This window comes from Clarias gariepinus, chromosome 3, assembly GCF_024256425.1.
Source record: "Clarias gariepinus isolate MV-2021 ecotype Netherlands chromosome 3, CGAR_prim_01v2, whole genome shotgun sequence".
Classification (NCBI taxonomy): Eukaryota; Metazoa; Chordata; class Actinopteri; order Siluriformes; family Clariidae; genus Clarias; species Clarias gariepinus.
Genome location: NC_071102.1, coordinates 4,048,527 through 4,062,204, shown reverse-complemented (window position 1 = coordinate 4,062,204; position 13,678 = coordinate 4,048,527). Strand labels below are relative to the sequence as shown.

At 37.3% G+C, this 13,678-nt stretch overlaps 1 protein-coding gene across 4 annotated transcripts in view; it reads right to left on the bottom strand.

Annotated features, from left to right (window-relative positions):
* Positions 1-73: 73 nt before the first annotated feature.
* The window catches only part of adcy7 (adenylate cyclase 7), a 78,530-nt gene continuing 64,925 nt past the window's right edge, over positions 74-13,678 (bottom strand). For all 4 annotated transcript variants that reach the window (XM_053493514.1, XM_053493513.1, XM_053493512.1 and 1 more), the window contains 12 exons: positions 12,974-13,071; positions 12,746-12,830; positions 10,770-10,907; positions 10,591-10,677; positions 10,230-10,408; positions 9,978-10,098; positions 8,407-8,565; positions 5,477-5,623; positions 5,280-5,387; positions 4,019-4,133; positions 2,281-2,405; positions 74-1,237 (listed from right to left, as the gene is read on the bottom strand). In XM_053493514.1, the coding sequence (XP_053349489.1) occupies positions 1,091-1,237; positions 2,281-2,405; positions 4,019-4,133; positions 5,280-5,387; positions 5,477-5,623; positions 8,407-8,565; positions 9,978-10,098; positions 10,230-10,408; positions 10,591-10,677; positions 10,770-10,907; positions 12,746-12,830; positions 12,974-13,071 (1,509 nt within the window). In that variant the 3' untranslated portion in view covers positions 74-1,090. The remainder of the gene's footprint in view (positions 1,238-2,280; positions 2,406-4,018; positions 4,134-5,279; positions 5,388-5,476; positions 5,624-8,406; positions 8,566-9,977; positions 10,099-10,229; positions 10,409-10,590; positions 10,678-10,769; positions 10,908-12,745; positions 12,831-12,973; positions 13,072-13,678) is intronic.

Sequence of the window (13,678 nt, the reverse complement as noted above, 5' to 3'; positions counted from 1 at the left end):
GGTCTAGTGCTGGAGAATTTTTTTATACCCTAAAGGAACGTGAGATGTACCATGAAAGGAGACATCACAGGTCTTATGCTTTAAATGTGTACAAACTTTTTAATTCTAGACCGATTCTGTACAGCAGGTTTAATTCAAACATTTTATACTGAAATTTAACATGACAAAAGATGTTAGATTCAGTTCAGTTCAATGTTACAGTACACCCGGAATAATTTTTTACCTATACCGATCTCATCTTTTTTTTTTTTTCCTTTTCTTCCTCTTACTGATTTTCACATCGTTGCATTAAGAGAGAGAAGCAGATGCAGCTCAGAGATAACAGGAATAAGTGCAACAAGAACATGGAGTCATAATGGCAGGCAATGTGCGTTAAGAGAAAAGTTTCAGAAATACTTCCCTTACAGTCTTTCCTGACTTTTTTTTTTTTTTTTTTTTGCTTCATCTTAAATTATTTAACATTGATGCCTATTAAGTTTGGACCAACATAAAATGACAGACGGAAACTGAATTGTTTTTTTTTTTTTTAAACAGTTTTGAGTCATTAAGCAGCAAGTCTATCCACAGCTTCAGAAAAAAAAAAGATTACTGTTCTTCCAAAAGCTTCACATCATATCCTAGTAAATAAAAAATATTAATACAATAATAATAATAATATCACATCCTCTTCATGGTTTACTGTGCAGGTCCCTTCGTTTGTTAGAGATGTCAGGTGTAAGGCGAAGACATACGGTGACGATCAGCAGAATTCAATTCACAAGTTCCTCTTCTGTTAGCTCTGTCTGTTGCCTTTACAGTTTTTAAGGATCGGAACAGTGCATACGAAGTTTAAGGTCGGCGGAAAACAAAATCCCAAACACACTCTCCAGCATGAGGTGGGAACGCTCAGTCGCGTCCAGTTTGTAAAACGTATATTTGTTCAAAGGTCGGGGTTTTAGGCTTCTGTCCCAGTCTAACATTTGGAAGTTCTCTCAGACTTGTATAACAACATAGAAAGAAAAAAAAAACACATTCCAAGAAATACCATAAAAAAGGAAAACTCTTCCTATCCAGCCTTCTGTGTGTGTGTGTGTGTACATTAGCAGTACTTTCAGCTGAGCCCCATTCCTTGCTGCTTGTTAGAATCTGTACATACAAAAAACGTCTTGAGTTCCCCTTTGCCCTTCACGTTGATCAGACCTCGGCACTCGCACGAGTAACCCAGCATCTGCAGCACATCCGACGTCTCTTCCGTCACCTACAACACATAATGCACATTATATTGCTGAACGTTTCCATTCAGACAGTCGTTAAAAGGTTTGCTCATGATACTCTTATGCTTAGTTTCAACAACTTTAAATCACAGTGACTGTAAAGCGGATCTAAATACAGCTCGTTTATAACAGAAGCAAAGAAATGGACGTTATTCAACGCAGATGTAAATACTTCAGTGCTGAAATATTAAGCTGCTAATATGTTAAGAACTTGGTAAAGTTAGGAAAGCAGAGTTACTGGTGCTGCAGCGTTGCTAAATTAAAACCCTAACTGACAGAAACAGCTGAATAGACAGATGGATGAATGAACAGAGATGGATGGAGGAGTAGACAGAAGGAAGAACGGGGATGAATGGCTAGATGGAAAGAGGAATACGTAAAGAGAGATGGATGGACGCATGATTGGATATGGATGAAGGGATAGACAGACGAACAGAAACGGCTACTGAATGAGTAGATAGAAGGAAGAACAGATATGCATGGCTAGACAGAAAGAGGGATAGGTGAACAGATGGATGGACAAGTACGATAGATGACGGGGTAGACAGATGAGTAGATAAATGGAAGAACAGTGATGAATAAATAGACATATATGAATGGATGAAAGGCATACGGATGGAGGGATAAATGGAAAGAGATGAATAAATGATGAGAGCTTGCAGGAATTCAAAATGTCCTGCATAAAAGAAAGTATAAAATTCCTTTACACATTTGTATCATGTGCCGTTACTATTCCCTCTAATTATTATTCCCCCTTAATGATCAAGAAAAATGAAAGGTTTTGTAGAGAAAAAGCTCTACATGAAGTCTGTAAGAAAATAATTATATTTTCCCTAGTGTTAAAGGAAACCTATAAAGTATGTTGTAAAATCTGAAGTGGACACAGTAAGTACATATTAGAGAAAAGTTAGTTTGTGAGTAACAGCTCCTGACGCTGTATACAAGGCGTGTACGACGCAAAGATTTTCATTATTACCAAGCATCACTAAATAATAACTGGCTCTTGGGACATGCACTCTGTGAGTACCTGGATCCTGCCCAGTTCTCCGGTGCTCTCCATTCGGCTGGCTACGTTCACAGTGTTTCCCCAGATGTCGTATTGCGGCTTGCGTGCTCCGATCACCCCTGCTATCACTGGCCCGTGGTTTATTCCTGCACAAACACACAGTCGACAAGCTTTGAAAACACTTTGACAAAATATTTACTTCGGCAGGATGCAATTCTTACGACAATGTGCGTTTTACGTGCTGTGGGAGTGAACAGTTAAAAGTTTTTAACCGCTGTATTAAAAAAAAGAAAAAGCCAGTGATGTCACTGACCACACAAATTCTAGTCAAATGTCAAGTCCTATTTATAACCGTGAGTGAGAACGACGTCACTTTGTAAAAATATGCTGGAGACGTAATAAGTCGCTAGATCAAAATTAGGTCTGGTTCTTATTATGGGAGAAAAAATGTGTTTCTCTACACATATAAAAATTGTCATTGAAAAACTTAAATTGAGTTAAAACTGAGCGATTGAGAGCAGACTTTTTCCCGTAGGCTCCTCTGTGATCACCGTCTCAGACACAGCAGATGAGCTCCGCATTCCTCCACTATTAACCTTGCTATCCGCCCAAGCTGTATGACAAAAGCCTTCTTTAAGTTTTCCATTCAGTGTTTCATGCGTCAGGCTTCAACAGAATCTCGAGTTCATAGATATTCCCATGTTTTTTGGAAAAGCACAGGACCAAACCACAGGTATGTGCAGCTAGAGTACGGAAACCTCGCCAAAAAAATCGGCAGCCAAACGAGTCGGATAAACGAGCAGCTCTGCTCAGGGCGAACGCCATCGTCGTGTTTCATTTCTTTTTCACTTTGGGAGAAATTTTATTGAAATAAAACCAAATGGAATATACAGTAAATAATAATAATAAAAAAAGGAATATTCAGTACTCTGACAAGATTAAACGTTACTTAAGATATGTTCAGGGATGAATGAACAGATTCATGGATCCAATGAAAGATGGATGACTGAAAAGATTAACTGGTGAATGAATACATAGATGATGACGGGAAAGACAGACAGATAAAAGGAAAGATAGACAGATGTAGAGATGAATAAATTAATGGATTGATAAATAAAACAGTCAATACATTTAAATTGATGGACAGATTATTAGATGAATTAATGGATGAACAGATAATGTTCTCCAGGTTCTGTAAACAGATGAGTAAATGGATAAATGATTTAGTAAACATACTGGCGATATGTGGATGGACAAACTGATGCATGAAAAGATGGATGGACAGATGAACAATAGATTGATTTACAGATGACACGAAATACAGATGAATAAATGTGTGAATGGATGACTGAATCAATGAGTGACTTGAGCAATGAAAGTTGAATGATGTAAACAGATGAACGAATAAATGGATGGATGACGGATGGATGGATGGAAGAAGACAACTGGGTGATTGAATAAATGAATTGATGGATGAATGGAAAGATTGAAAGATACTCGAATGGATAAATGAACAATGGTCAGATGGATGGATGGATAGAATAAATGAAATTCCTCCCACTGAGCTGAAGCCCTGGTGCAGGTGAATCTACTGCATTAATTCAGGTTGGAGTAACTTCAAATCTTCAGAGCAGAGAACAGAATGTCCTAAACTTTACCCTGACGAGCTAATCAGCTGACACAGAAAGATACAGGACAGACCAGACAGGTCGGTCAATAGGAATGTGTGTGTGTGTGTGTGTGTTTCTGCTCCACTCACCCACACGCAGTCTAAAATTGTTAAACGAATGCCGGTTGATGCCGTCCAGCTTTCCCACCAGAGCGATGGCGAACTCCACCATGATGCCGATCTGTGCCGGCTGCCGCTCGCGGTCCTGCCAACACAAAGCGCTCATGGTTACAACATGGAACGTGAAACAGAAAACTGTTTTTAACAGCATGAACATGTTGATATTATTTGGTCTCTTTACAATAACTGACTAAAATATTAAACTATTTTTTTAATCATTAATTGCTTGGTAGCAAAAGCTGATAACATAAAAACAACCTACTGGAGGTGGATGAAACTGCAGGATAATAATAGATATTTTCATTATACAGGAATATTTAGGTTTGATAGTAGTAAAAAAAAAAAATCACAAACTTCAATTTACTATGTACAAAAAAAAGTAAACATTCAGAAAAAATATAGGAAATTTCTAATTTATAATTACATTATAGCAAAATGTTAATAGTATGAATATTGTGTAAATATAAATTAAATACAATATTCATTTATTCATTCATCTTCCACAGTGCCAATTCTGTACAGGACACACACACACACACACACACTAAAGGGATGTTAGAAACACCAGTTAGTCTAATCTGTCTTTGGACTGTGGGAGGAAACCGGAGTAACCGGAGAAAACCCATAAAGCAAAGGGAGAACATGCAAACTCCATGCACGATTAAATGTATACTAAACAAGATCTGGGTTGGGAATCGAACCCTCAACTCTGTAGGTACGAGGCGACAGTGCTAATTACAATATGGTTAATAAAAAAAATAATAATTTAATGTCCACAATAACATTTTATTAATACTATTATGAATTATTATATTAATCAATATTAGACTGGGCACTGATGCCAAAAAAAAGATGGATTTTCAATAGGCAAAGTACCAATAATAATGAGAATAAGAAAACAAGTACAGTAGATAATTTTTATTGTGAATATTCCTCGTTTTTTGTTTAAAACATGTATGATTTTTTTAATATATATTTATGTTTAAGTAATTTTTGTTTAAGTTCAGGACTTGTTAAAAACTGACACTGAGATAATGTGTGATGGGAATCAAAATCAGCTCAAGGTTTAAAAATGGATATTGGACAAGAAAAAAGTGGCATTGTGCCATCTCTAATGTTTACTGTAGTTTTTGACGTTATGCCAGTTTGTACATTTCTAACTATTAAATTCAAACATAATATCACTACGTTCTTGTAGTGCAGGTTTGCTGCTCATGTTGCAGTGTGATACCTGGTTCATCTCCTGTCCTGGCGTCCCGCTGAGACCTGCAGCAGCCATGTACGTGCTGCCGATAGTCTTAATCTTCTCTACGCCGCTGAACTTAGGCTTAGACAGCAACTGCAGGGGCAGAAATGAGAGCAAGGTTTTGAGCGTTCTTTCAGAGCTTCACGACACTCAGTCAGATCTCATGAGCGCTGATGGTTCACCTCATCGAAGTCAGCGATGATCTCATTGAGCAGACGCAGACACTCCAGTCCCTCTTTGTTAATGTCACACTCGGTGTAGAACTCCTTAAAGTCAGGGACTGAAGCAAACATCACACACACGCAATCGTACGACTTGTAGTACAGATCCTGGAGAAAACACACACACGAAGACATGACTTGTTAATATCAGGTGTGGGAAATGAAAACCATCATCACATCACTATGTATACAATCACAGACACACACCATTTCTACAGAACACAATATGTACAGAACTTATTTTAAAAGGTACAACTTTTTCATCTCAAATTACAAACTTTTACACACTATTTTAAACATTTTTTTCTAAAAAAGAAATATCTTTCAGAGCAGTGTAGTGGGACAATTTTTATGATTTAACAGAAATATTGATAAAACCAGAACACAACCAACCAATCAAGTACAAACACAGAATGTGGGTCACAACAACCAGCACAGAGAGACGGAGGTGCAACAGATGCATGAAGAAATGGAGATACAAAATGTTTTTTTTTTAAAGTAAGTAAAGAACTAGATAAGAGTAAAAAAAGAAAAATATAGGAAAGAAAGAAAAAAATAAAGGAGTAGAAAAAAAGTAAAGAAAGAAAGGAAAATAGACAAGAAGAAAAAAGATGAAAAAGAAGGAAAGGAGAGAAGTACAGAAATAAAGAGAGACTAAAGGAAAAAGAAAAGAGGATTAAAAGATAGAAGTAAAAAGTCAAGAAATAAGAAAAATGAGTGAAAAAGGAAAGAAAGGAGGATAGAAGGGAAGAAAATTAGTGAAAATTGTTAGAAAGGAAGAAAACAGAAAGGAGACACAAATAAAAGTAAAGAAAGACTTATAGAGGGAAAGAAAAGTAGAGAAAATGGAAGGAAAAATATAACAAGAAACAAAATGTAAAAAATAAAGGGGTAGGGACAGAAGGAAAGAAAAGTAGTAAATATCAGAAAGGAAGAAAAAAGGAATCAAGCAAAAGATAAAAGGAAGAATTAGAAAGGAAGGAAGTATAAAAGGAAAGAAGTGTGAAAATGCAAAGAAGGGTCTGAATAAGGAAGGAAAGAAAGAGAAAATATCAGACAGGAATGTGCTTGGTGTTTAAAACGGCAGAACCCGTGTACACTGTACATGATGTTGAAACGTTATTCAGTCGTGTCCTGCTGCGTGATGGTCCTGCAAACTGACTTTTCATCAATGCCGATCAAACGTCTGAGCAAAATCTAATCTCCACAGCTTTAACTCTCTAATACACCTGATCCGGCGCATCATCAGCTTCTGGAGGGGAATATCAAAGGATATAAGGTGGGATTTACTTTATCCTGCACCGTCTGTGTAAACTCACTGACCACCATTAAGACCTCCACCTCCACATCCATCTGGATTATCTACGATTATCTTCACCTCAGTAATGGAAGTAGCAGCACGGGCTTAAAGGAATTAACTGGGATTATCTTAACATCACTGTGTTAAAAAGAAAAGCTAATAATACTGTGGAATTGAACGAATTAACACGGCACAGAGATCAGTCTAAAAAGGGCCTTGCACTTTAATGTACCGCGTAACATCGAGTTACGTTCCTAACACTCAGTGAGGTACTTAATTTTACTCACAAGCTCTGTTCGTTAGAAAGATTTACTAAGCGACACGTAGCTGCAGCTCCATTGGGAATAAATCTTGAATTTTATAGAAATTATTCTGATAAAACTTTGAGAACCGTGTTGCCAGGTTGTGTAATTTCCAACCAATTTGGCTACATTTAAATCATCCTGTGCCAAAAAAAATGTCTTAGGCACGTATTTAAAAACTAGATTTATATAAAGTATGCAAATACATAATTCAACTTCAATGAGTATTATTTGGATGCTTTTTCTTTTCTTTTTTTTATTAGAGTTGATCAGGATTGCCTAATCAGGATTTTGTCTGTGTGATCTGGCAACCCAAATTTAGTTCAATTAATTCATTTATTCATTCAGTTCATTCCGTAGATGACGACACCAGGAAGGACCCAGATTCTGTCACGGGTAGAAGATTTGTTTCTCTGCTGTTCTTTTGAATTACACAACAATTTCAGAAGAACATGCGTACTGCTCCTGTAATTCGTAAACAGGACGAGAGTGCAAGTGGCTTATCAAGAACACTAATCTTCCCTCCAGGAAAGCAGCCTTATATTACCCACATATGGAAAATGCATGCAGAAAGAATGTATTTATTCCAACAAAGTAGGAAAATGATTAGACCGAGTGCTTACATGGCTAATATTTTCCATTTTGACCAAATTATGAAAAGTTTTACATCACTGCTCTCATTCTTTTGAATGAAGATTTATCCCAGTCAGGCCTGTTCCAATTGAAGTGGTTACATGATGAACTTTCATATTCTGCTTTGGCTGTTCTTCACATTATTCGTGGAATTTAAGGGTCCTTATAAAAGGAGCTAGTTTAACCTTGCTTTAGGGCTAACTTTAATAAAATATAACAATCAAGAGAACATATCTGCTGTGGCTTCATCAGGTTGTTCTTGGAACTGAGTCACCTCTCTTGAGTCCTTTGTGTTCTTTGATATTTCCTTCTATGTGCCCAAGGAAAACTTTGTTGTTAATTTGTATAAAAAGGATTTGAGCTTTTTTTTTTTTTTTTTTTTTTAAATGATGCGTCCAAACCATCATTTCATTTTAATTCCACTTTTTGTAGAAAAGTAAAAGTGAGTCATGGATTACGTTTGGTTTTACATTTATCATGCTCTAAAGCTTCTACATGCTCTATGTTCTCCATCGCGTGGAGCATTACGGCATGCCATGGTGTGGAATGACTCGGAACAGCATGCTACAAATGGATGGCTGGATGATTTAAACACTCCCACTGATCCCTACCTTGTACTTCTGGTTTAGTAAAGTGTTAGTGGACAGCAGTCCCACCTCGTTCTTTTTGTTCTCGCCCACGAACAGCGCGGCCACGTGAGCCGGGAGAACGTTTTCCAGCAGCAGCCGTGTCAAGTTCTCACACAGCTCGATCTCGTCCTTGTCCATTCGGTTCTTGTTTTTAAGCAGGAATTCCTGACGGCAGCAGAACTCGTCCTGTAAGGAAGAGGAAGTGTTTTACCCAATTGGATCGTTAGAAAGATTTTACCTGGAAGAATCCCTTAAAACCTAAAAACATAAGGTTCTGTCATGGACTAGTAAAAATAAAATTCACATTTAACTAATCAAACCAATTTGTGAATTTTAAAGGTCATATTATATTATATAACCGAATATCCTAGCGCCTCAGTTTCTTCTAAAAAGTACAAACTGCACATTTTCCCCCTTTCTCCCCCTTTTTTCTTTTAACTATTAGATTTTTATTTAAAGGAAAATACAAATGCCTTTTAAAGCCATCAACCGGGGATCTTTGCATTATAATACAAAAACAAAATCCTGTTGTTAGTCTTTCAGCTTCTCCCATCAAGGGGTCGATATAGAGAAACATCTAATCTACACACAGGTTTTACAGTGGAAAGGAAGAATTTTCTTCTTAGGAACTGAAATTTTGCAAGAAATTGGCCTCGCCATACAAAGCATTTTCAGCAGACGGGCGACTGAACCGAAGCAAAGTTGGGCAGCCGTTCAAAACTTGTTTGCGTTTGTGGAAAGCCAAGCAAAAGGGGGGCATCATGCGTCTCAAGAATGGTATTAAGGACAGTAGCAAGAAGAAAATGTAGCCACATTCAGTTTGATTTTTAAAGCAGCCGGTGCCAAAAGGAATCATGAATTAGGGTTAAGTGAGGTTTAATGTCCATGTCTATTTAATGTCTTTTTTAAAATGTTTTCATTGTTTTAAATATGCAAAAATATGATTATAGTATTGGAAATTTATAATATTGGTAATACTTTTGAGTGGATAGAGCGGATTATCTGCATTCACATTACTTCCTATGGGAAAATATGTTTTGCAATACGAATTTTCACCTTAAAAACTCGCCTCCTGAGCGGATTAAATTCATATGCTGACGGTCTTGAATATTAGATACATTTTAATTGTCTCAGACGAGAGGGGAAACGAGGTTGCTGCTGAGCTGCCTAGTCACATAAACAACCAAAACCCTCTCGCAGTAAAACATTTATTCAATTTTTTTTTATTTATGTCATTTAATTTACTTCAAAAAAATTAGGGGTGACTTTTGCACAGGATTGTAAGTCAATATCTAATATCTAGCTAACTGATAAACTTTTGCTAATGATCGCTAATTAACATTCCGCTGTCCAGTATTTATAAATTTTTTTTAAACAATAACACATCCCTGCATACACTACGACTTTTACAATCAGTGCTTTAGCAGATTAGCTGTAGTGTACACAGGGATGTGTTATTCTTGTAAATAAAAAATTTATGAATCACACTCAATAACAATAATGCAAAGCGTTGGTTCTCAAAAATGGCTGAGTGATGTAACATGAAATGGAAAAAGGTATCATGTTTACCGTGTGTGTGAGACAGTGTGTGTGTATACCTGATGTGATATAAGCAGCATTGTAAGCAGGAAGAGTGTGATGTAGATGCAGCTCATGATCTGCGGATGTTTCATCAGCCCGGCGCTCATCAGTGCATGTTCGAGTTCTTCGGTACTGCAACTAGCACACACCCAAACACACCCACACACACAACTGTAATTACACACATCACAAGTTCCAAATGCTAACACATACTTATGGAGCAGTGACTGCATGTCTGTGCGTGTGTGTGTGTGTGTGTGTGTGTGCACCTGCTGGAATTTCCATAAAGCAAGCAGCTGTATTTGTTGAACAGATCGTGCTGGGTCCAGCCTATGATGATGTAATAAATGACTGAAGCGATGACGAGAAAGACCATCTTCAGCTCGAAGCTCACTCTCACAAACACTCCACACACCAGAAACGTCAGGATACATCTATATACCGAGTACTGAGAGGGGAGAAAAAAATCTGATTAAGTGAGAACTTACAAATGTGACGTGATCTGAAGTACAGCTTGGGTCCGAAATACATTACAGGTGATAAAGTCTAATAAGAACTTTTCTATAAGTCTGAAACTTTTTAAATTATTACAGCTAATTAAAGATTATACAATATGTGTGTTCTACCTACAGGCAAGCAGAAGGGAGGTTCATTTATGCTGCTTTTATTGTCCGAAACAGAGTAAACACCAGAGTGCAGATCGTCGCTGGGTAAACGCTGAAAAATGAGAAAATATTTTTGCGATGAATGAAGTAACGCTCTGTGAAGCCGCTGCACATTCGCCTCCAGGCTGAAAAAATCTTACTTACCAGGTCAAACAGGGCAATGATAACGATGACTGTGGTAGCGACAGTTGCTAGCAGTAGACGCACCAAAGGCTTCTTGACCACGGCCTTGGACACAGCCGGTAACCACTGGCAGGAGTCTAACTTCTCAGGAAACAGTTTCTAAAAAAGCAATAAAGTCTGTAAATACATTAGGTACACATTGTGAGAGTGAGATATGTGTGGAAATAGTACAAATAAATGTACAGTAACACCTTGGATTGCGAGCATAATTTGTTCAGGATGTGGGCTTGTAAACCACACCACTCGTATATCAAAACAGATTTCCCCATAAAAAATAATGGAAACTCTAATATTTTGTTCCACATCCCAGAAATATTCATATTAAAATAATTAATACAAAGTATCAAGTAAAAATAAAACCTGCACTTTAACTTTTCAAAAGAATCGTAGCTGGTGTGGAGGAGGGCTACTGTGTAGGACACACACACACACGGAATCACTGCTTTCTGCTGGAATCTTTTTATTTTTTTTGTGTGACTTTAACAGAGAACCTCTCTAATGACACTTGCTTTTGCCTCCTTTTAAGGACGTCATGGAAATCTGACATTGCACTGTCGTTAAACATATTCATCTCTGACACTGCTACAGATTTTTAACTTTTTACTTCACAAGGGCCGTTGTTGCAGTAAAGTTACTAAAGAACAGTCACTACTGCATTATACAATGCTTTACGTGCTCGCACATACGTGGTCATATAGTAAACGTGCTATAGTACACAGTACACGCACGCACGAATGTTATGAATATATGTGTGACGCACGGGCACTGAGACCAAGCATGGGAGATGATTACCCATAATCCCACGGCAGGAGAGAACGGAAAGAACGACTGGATCAGTTGTGATCACGTGGCGCTTGCCGGACAAAACGCATACGTACTACTTATTAAGTTAAAATTATTTTTTTTTATTTGCTTGTCTTGCAAAACACTTGCAGACCGAGGTACCAAAAACAAACAAACAAATTTCAATTATTGTTTTACTAAAAAAAAAAAAAAAAACAGACTAAAAAAGATAGACAGATAGGTAACCAGAAAGGCAGATGGAGAGAGACAGACGGTTCAGTAGATAGACAGAATAGATAAATATGACAGACAGATATATAGAAGGAACAAAAGACACACAGACAGACAAATCAATAATAAGGTAGACCAGTAGATAGAGACAAATGGATTGATAGAGATTAATAAGCAGATTGATAAAGAAAGACGCACAGACAAACAGAGGGCGGCAGATCGGTAGACAGACTGCGGTATTGATAAATAATCAGACCCACTCAGATAGATCGATAGATGGACAAATGAAATAAGAAAGAGACTGAGACAGATAGATAAAGAAAGAGAAGAACTAAGACAGACAGATAGATAGACAAAGAGAAACAGAGACATATAAATAAACAGTGAGATTAAAAGACAAAAACAGATGGACAGAGAGATTGATGGATGCATAGACAGACAGAGGCCTAACGTGGACCTAGACAATTCCTGGAATCAAAGGTGTGTGTGTGTGTGTGTGTGTGTGTGTGTTTTGGACAGAGGAAGTTTGACAGACACTATAGAAAATGTCGGTCTGTTTTTAGAGGTCAGTTGTTTCAGAAACTGTCTCCAGCCAATCAAATGCAAGATTGACTTGTCACATGACATCACACACATTACAGGAAGTCTACATATGAATGGTTGATGGAACCTACAAATTTATACAACCACACAATTACTAAAGCAATACACTATTAAGCCTGTGCTTCGTTAATAATAGTGGATTGATTGGGCATTTATCTGTACAGGACACTAACCCACTGAAATGTCACTAATCCTGATAAAAAGAATAAATTAAAGGTGGCACCCTAATACACAGACACACACACACACACACACACACAAATCCTCAGACAATCCATCCTGAGTGTGTTTAAAAGCGGCAGGTGCCAGCCGTTAATAACCTGAATGTGACCGGCGAAGCAGATGGCGAGGGTCAGCAGTAACACACACGCCAACAATGCAAACATCAGTGCCAGCTGCGTAGGTCTGAAAGACGACAAAAAGGGAAACACCGTGACCTACTGCAGTACAGGAAACGTGCATCATTTAAATATGTCTCATCTATTCCATTCGGTATTTGAGTGTGTGTGTGTGTGTGTGTGTGTGTTTATATACTGTACATCACTCACAGTTTGGTGACGAACATCTGAATGATGAAGATACACAGGAAGAGGAAGGTGGCACAGATGATGTAGTACTTAAAAATGGGCATTTCTATCATCCTGTACTGAAAGAGGAATAAAAAAAATAAACATATAAACATAAACACAGAACAAACCAGACTAATTAGATAAAGTTGGACGTTACATATCTTACTGTACATAAGATCATATTGTTTCTAAATAAATAATTAAGATTTCATTGGAGAAACAAAGTGTGGATGTGTTGTGTGAGTAGAGGTTTATTAAATATTAAAGGAAGGAGTCTCCAGTGTCGGTGCTTCGTAACAGTAAGAGATGATTTCAAGTTGGAATGTTTGTCTTGTTAAATTTCAAGTGCAATTTTCAAATGCTGGTGAGAACTGCAAATAGTTTTCTAAACATTCTTGGAACAGTTTTGGAACATTCTTGGTCTTAACGGTATTTCACAGCTGGAATATTAATCTTGGAGTCATATGTTAAAGGTGCTAAGTTCCAACAAAAGAACATAAATCTACTTTCAGTCAGTTTCTCAAGTTACTCAAAAAAAGTCATCACTACAAATTAGTAATTACTACTTTAAAATTATAATTTGATTACATGACTGATTATTACATGTAAAAAGTAATCAGATTACTAATTATGTTACTTTGGAGTTGCTTGGAAAACATCGGTCACAGCGAGCGCCTGTGGTGT